The sequence below is a fragment of the Pundamilia nyererei genome, unplaced genomic scaffold (genome assembly GCF_000239375.1).
Source record: "Pundamilia nyererei isolate P.nyererei 1_Seehausen unplaced genomic scaffold, PunNye1.0 scaffold00002, whole genome shotgun sequence".
In the NCBI taxonomy this organism is placed as follows: domain Eukaryota; kingdom Metazoa; phylum Chordata; class Actinopteri; order Cichliformes; family Cichlidae; genus Pundamilia; species Pundamilia nyererei.
In genome coordinates, this window is record NW_005187403.1 from 8,133,267 (window position 1) to 8,139,920 (window position 6,654).

At 40.6% G+C, this 6,654-nt stretch overlaps 1 protein-coding gene across 2 annotated transcripts in view; it reads left to right on the forward strand.

The window, feature by feature from the left end:
* The window catches only part of nop14 (NOP14 nucleolar protein homolog (yeast)), an 18,400-nt gene that overhangs the window by 3,740 nt on the left and 8,006 nt on the right, over positions 1-6,654 (forward strand). For both annotated transcript variants that reach the window (XM_005720404.1, XM_005720403.1), the window contains exons 3-13: positions 473-607; positions 1,705-1,846; positions 2,147-2,289; positions 2,406-2,534; positions 2,654-2,776; positions 3,553-3,684; positions 3,783-4,098; positions 4,230-4,360; positions 4,469-4,554; positions 4,634-4,769; positions 5,861-5,962. In XM_005720404.1, coding sequence (XP_005720461.1) covers positions 473-607; positions 1,705-1,846; positions 2,147-2,289; positions 2,406-2,534; positions 2,654-2,776; positions 3,553-3,684; positions 3,783-4,098; positions 4,230-4,360; positions 4,469-4,554; positions 4,634-4,769; positions 5,861-5,962 — 1,575 coding nt within the window. The remainder of the gene's footprint in view (positions 1-472; positions 608-1,704; positions 1,847-2,146; positions 2,290-2,405; positions 2,535-2,653; positions 2,777-3,552; positions 3,685-3,782; positions 4,099-4,229; positions 4,361-4,468; positions 4,555-4,633; positions 4,770-5,860; positions 5,963-6,654) is intronic.

The window sequence follows — 6,654 nt, forward strand, 5'->3', positions numbered from 1 at the left end:
ATATAGATATAGTATATATATATAGTATATATATTGGGTGAATGTGCAGTAGTAGCAGCAAGCAGGTGAATTCTGTACATTAATGTGAATAGACATTTTCTTACCTGTTTTGTATATAAGCTCTGCTGCTTAAGCCAAAATCTCCAAAGATCCAGAGAGCTGGAGCCACAAACTTTTCTGTTCTGGCAGCGTTTGCTCACAGCTCGCTGTGCATTTAACACTATCTGTGCTGTGAAGCCTGGTGCTCACACAGTCATGCTGGGAGAGGGACTTTCTGCAGGAGTCACTGAGAGGGTTGTAAGAACAGAGAGAGCCGTGAACTGGTCTAAATACAAGCAGAAGTGCTAAGAAAAGTAAAATCTTCATCATTTGTTGTTTCTAATTTGTGTGATTTATTATTATTTTTTGTTTTTTAAATTGATAGGGTTTAGGCAGCTTGTAATTAATAAGCAGTTCTTTTTTTAATTTATAGAGAAAAGAGACCCTGCTGAAGGAATACAAACAGAAGAACAGATGCAGCAAATTTATTGACAGACGTTTTGGAGAGTATGACACCAAGATGGCACCCGAAGACAAAATTCTCCAGAGGTTCACGATGGAGAGACAGGTCAGTGATGCGATGTGTTTATTGCTGCCTGAAAGGACACATTGATCATCAGGTTGTGAAATAAAGAATAGATAAAATAAGCCAAGCATTTAGTGATTAACATGATTTCTTTCTTTTTTGTGTGTGTTACTTTCGTCATTGTGGATATAGCATCAGTCGTTTACTTAATCAATGTGTACATCCTCCATAACTCATTAGATTTGCTATAAACCAGTCATGATGTGATTCAAGTCCAGACTTGAGAAGTTTAACAAAAAACCTGCATTTAACTTTTTGTGAATTTCAGACTTTTTTTTTTCTTTTTCCCAATTAAAAAAAACCAAAGTCTCGTCACTTCCTTTTTATGGCCTGAAATGTTGATTCTAGACCTCTTAGTGAAAGAAACGCCTTGAATATACAATCTGACAAGGACACAAACAACTGGAGACATGACAGCTGAGTAGTTGTTTCTATCAAACTTATTTTGAAGTTTGCCGCATGCATAGATGGTGCATTGTAACGTAAAGCTCAGGTTTGAGGACCCATTCACTGTGTGATGATGAAATTTACATAACTCCCTAGTGGACTCAAAAATGAGAGAAGTAGAGTCGAGGCTTAAGTGACTAAAAAATCTGGTGCATTCTTAAAAAGAGGAAGTATACAGGCCAGCTCTGGACTGGTCAGAAGACCACAGAAGAAGAGTAAAATAGAGGATTATGGTCACATAGCCTACTGATTTCATGCCATCTGTGTGTGCTGTTTACTTACTAAAGAGAAAACTGGATACAGGAAGACCCACAATTGCGCAGCATCTGAAGGTGGCTTCAGTAAAGGCCTGATAGATCAATTTTTAGTTTTTCTAATTCCTTTAGAGCCTGTATAAACTAAATGCAGTTTATTCTTCATTGCAGCCTTGGCTCACTTCTAATCTATCACAGCATAATAACGACTGTGTTTAAATACTTGTTGACCTAACCGGTCATGTTAATACTAGACTTACAGGCAAAGATTTGTCACTTCTTTTGTCCAAGCTGCATAATGAAAAAAGTGAAAATAAACTGGCTTGTGCACAGATGTACCAAACCTACACCTTCTGTTACTTTGTATTTTATTATTAGCGCGTCCATGAGAAGAAGGACGTGTACAACCTGAATGAGGAGGAAGAGCTGACTCATTATGGCCAGTCTTTGGCTGAAATGGAGAAATTCAATGATGTTGTGAATAGCGATGATGAATCAGAAGAAAAGGGTCTATTGTCTGGTGAGTCTGAGTGCCAGATGAATGGATTTTTTCCACATCTACATGGTTCTTATATTCCTGTTGTACCTTGAATCCATTTTCATTTAAATACTTTGATATTTTAATAGTCACTGTTTGTTATCCTCCAGATAAGCTCACCTTGATATGGGGGGAATTAATGTTAATTAATTTTCCTGCATATTCCCAAACATGTTGCCCATCTTTTTTCATTCCCAGCCCACAGCTTGGAGTGAACACGAGTGTTATTATAGATGACAGAGCTGGCATTTATTAGTGACATTATTTTTCTTTCACACCTAGCTGAGCTCACTGCGTCCCACTTCGGAGGAGGAGGTGGTCTCCTCAGGAAGAAGGCATTGGGGGAGGAGGAGGAGGGAGGCCAGAGGGCAAAATCCAGGCAGGAGCTCATTGAAGAGCTCATCCAGAAGTCCAAGCAGGAGAAGGTAAGGCTTCGGTCCTGCTGATGGATTTTGGCCCATGCTGCCTTTGCCTGTCATATTGTTGCACATTACAGACTTTGCTAAACTGCTAAGGGCTGATGTCTGGGGCTTGTTTTCAGAGGGAACGCCAGGTGCAGAGAGAGGAGGCCCAGGAGCTGACCGAGAAGCTGGATCAAGACTGGAAGAACATACAGTCTCTGATGGTGAAAAAGACGCCCAAAGCTGACAAACAGGAGGAGAAACCCAAAGTAGGAATACACAAATGAGTCTGCAAAAAGACCATTCCACCCAGATGTGTGTGTGTGTGTGTGTGTTTTTTGTTTTTTTTTGTAATAAATACCTTTTGCTTCATGTTTGTGTTTTCTAGCTGGAGGAATATGACATGATGGTCAGAGAGCTCGGCTTTGAGATGAAGGCTCAGCCCTCAGAGAAGATGAAAACTCCAGAGGAGCTAGCCAAGGAAGAGAGAGAGAAGCTGCAGAAACTCGAGGTACATTTGCTCTGTGGAAATTTGCCTTGTTGTCTGCAGCTGTCAAGCACTTTGATATTATTGTCTGTGAAGGTTCTCAGTCATCCAGGTCATCGTAGTCAAAGGAGCTTGCAAAGAAAAGCGTCTGGACTTCTTTTAAGTTGCAACTTAAAGAAGTCCAGATGCTTTTCTTTGCAAGCTCCTTTGACCACTTTGATGTTAATCACCTGATCTTTCTTTGTTTTTTTTCCTTTTTAATTGAAATCAGATTTTATTCTCAGTCTTTAAAAAGAGCAAATACCTCTTGATAGACACATCATTTTAATGCAAAGACATCAGTGTCCCAATAAATCGAGCTCTCAGCTAACAGGAGCCACGTAGAAAAGATGCTGGAAAGCCACATTGTAGCATTATACGATGCAGCTCTTACATTTTGACAGGAGAAGTAGCTTCTTGCTCTTATGACAGTCACGTCAAAGGCAGCATTCAAATGCGGTTTGACCTTGTGAGATCTAAGTACCTGTAATCCTTAACCCCTTCCCTATCCTATCAGAATCTGTGATTAGTTTTTCTCCTTTCAAAAGTCTTCCCCTAAGTTTGGGAATCATGGGACAATGTAACTAACAGAAACCAATAACTGTACAGGTTTTCCAAAAAAAAGCAGCTTTGCTGTTCTCCAGATTGCAGGGTTTTGAGTTACGGTCACCTGAGATCGCCTTGAGATTTTACTTTAATGGTGAATTTAATTAGAGAAGTAATTGATAACGACCAGTTGCCATCTTCTGATCTTTCTACAGGCTGACCGTCTCAGGAGGATGATGGGAGAGGAAGTCGTGGAAGGTGCACAAAGTCAGATTCACTTCTCTGCTGATGACCTCAATGACGGCTTCATTCTGGATAAGCATGACAAGAAGACTCTGGCTTATCAGGTGTGAGACGACACAATGCAGAACAGTTTTGTTACTTTGGGTTATTCCTCCTAGTATGACTGTTGATTTTTATCTTAATGTGTTATTCCTGTCCATAGGATGGAAAATGGAACATGGGGGAGGAGGAAGAAGAAGATGAGGCTGAAGATGAAGAAGGAGAGGGCGAGAGCAGTGAGGAACAGGAATCGGATGCAGAGGAGGATGAAGTTGAGGAAGAAGAAGAAGAAGAGGAGGAGGAGGAAGAAGAGGAGGGAAGTGGTGAAGATGATGGCCACTCAGACCTCGAGTCTGAGGAAGAAAGCGAAAATGAGGAGGAGGAAGAGGCCAGTCCCAAGCCGAAGAAGACTCTCAGCAAAGAGGAAGTGAAGGTCCAGCAGGAGGCAGCCAAAGCAGAGCTCCCATACACATTTGCTGGTACCAGAATTTATTACTCATTAAAATAATTTTTTTTAAAAAAAGGCAGATTAGTGTCATGTTTAGTTATAGTTAGTTCTTTCCCTTACAAAATATCCAATACTGTATTGTTCTTCTTCTTCCTCTCACAGCCCCTGAGAGCTACAACGATCTGAAGGATATGCTACGTGGTCACACCTCTGACAACCAGCGCCTCATTGTGGCCAGAACTCAAAAGAGCAACCACCCCAGTTTGGCTGTAGGCAATAAACTCAAACTGCAGGTACAGTTACAGAGTGGATGTGGATGTGGATGTGGATGTGGATGCACATGTGTGATGAGTCGGCAGCTTTCACCGTTATGTGAATTCACAGAGCTCTCTCTGTTCCAGAAACTTTTTGGCTTTCTGTTGGAGTACATCGGAGAGCTGGCCACTAGGAGTCCACCTGAACTTAGCACCATTGATAAGCTCATACCGTGAGTTCAGAAAGAGGCTTCAAAATATTTAGTCCTTGAAATAAAGACATTTCTTTACCTTTTGCAAATCTCTCTGCAGCGAGGTGTACGCTCTGTGCCAGATGTTTCCAGATGCAGCCTGTAAGGCTATGCAGAGCATCCTCGGAGATGCCGCTCATAGCATGGAAGAGACACTTGAGGTCAAAGGTCACGCAGCTTTCCCTACACTAGACATGGTATGAATTACTTACTTTGATTGTGGTAAATGTTTGATGTTCACAGTGGTGTTTATAGATTTTGGAGTCTTTAAATGTCAGCTCATTCAGGGACTGACTGATTCGTAGGCCTGCGCCATTCTCGCTTCAGGTAGAATCAATGCTTTAATCAATGTTAAGACCTTCCAGTGTTATATAAAGAAAACTAGTGATTCATCTTTAAGCAATAGAGCTTCTTACAGTTTGATTTCATCCCAGCTGATTTTGATCAGTGCTTGTACCGTGACCTCTTAACACACTACACAGAACTTTTAACTCAGCTGCACTGCGTGCGTGAGTGAGTAATACTGCCATGTTAGTCATGAGAGGCTGATTGAAAGTACTGGTTCTAAAATGTATATATTTCTAAAGAGCAGGTAGATTCTCTCTATATAATCTGTTAACTTATTATCATTGTCTCTGAATGATGGATTGAGCAGTGGCCCATTTCCTGTTGTGGGGATCATTGTGTGTCAGGCTATGATGATGAGTAGGCCGCAGTGGTTGCACTGAAACAAAGTTTAGCCTGGTTTAAATGGTTTCTTTAGTAATTTGATTTAGTTTTGATGAAAAATCAATCTGCACTGTAAATATTGCTCACTAACCCACTGCTGTGATTAAAAGGGGAATAAAATGAGAGTTGACTGCCAATCTGTTTAAAGGCCTGTTATTTGTGCCTCCGTCGCTCAGTCATCCCTCACAGTAAAAGCCAGCAAGGCATGCTGCGAATCATTCACTCTGCTGCCCTGAGCCTGGGGTAAGAACTGAAGAAGAGCTGGATGAGCTTACAGATCCTCTCTTTGCTCATCTGATTCTGGCAACTCAACAATCAGACACTGTTCAAACTGATATTAGTCAAAATGTAACTAGGACTGTGTAGAAGTGCAACTGTTTTCTTAAAAGATTTAATAGATGTTTAACGTTTGATGTGTTATGTTCAGGATTTAAGTGAATGCTTTGGACTTTGTCCCAGATGTTTTTAAAGTAGGATTAATAAAATGAATTCTCTAATGTAAAGACACTTATTATTGTATATGTTGCACCATCATTTGTATATTTCCTTATTTTTTAAGCTCATCTACCTTAAGGTGACAGCCCTGCTGTTTCCTACCTCAGACTTCAGGCACCCAGTTACAACTCCAGCGCTGCTTTTCATCAGCCAGGCTCTCACCAAGGTACACACAGACATTTTAATATTTTTACATATCTTTTAATATCTGTGTTGTTTGAGCAGTTTGGGATCTTATCGAGTGTTGAACTTGCCTAGCTGCTACCGTGTGTGTGTGTGTGTGTGTGTGTGTGTGTGTGTGTGTGTGTGTGTGAGATTGATTAATTACTTTTCTGTGGAACTTCAGAAAACAGTTGCTGTTAAATGTCAGGAGGCCATCACATTGAATCCTGGTAGTCCTTTCTATGTTACCAACAGACATACACGAACACACGTGCACATATTTTGTCCTTTCCAAACACACACGAATGCTTACCCACACATCACTTGAGGCTTATCCTGAAATGGCCCCTGACCTCCTAACTGTACATCAAAATTGTTTCTGGGTTCCACTCTTCCTCACTGTCATTATCATCAGGTTGACTGCCTCAGTGAGTGCATGGTCCTCACAGGGATAGGAAACATGCAAACATGTGTATGCTTATATTCTGACTCACCATTCTAGTCTGACATTCTATACTGTAATTAACTGACCTGTCAAATGTACAAATCTATATGATTGTGGGTTTGTATAACATATTTGTATATGCGATTTAGATATTTCATGTTATTTCTGCAAACTTTCATCAAGACATGTCTTCTCATGTAGGAGGAAATAGGCAGCACATACACATGCATACTATCTTTATAGTATGACGA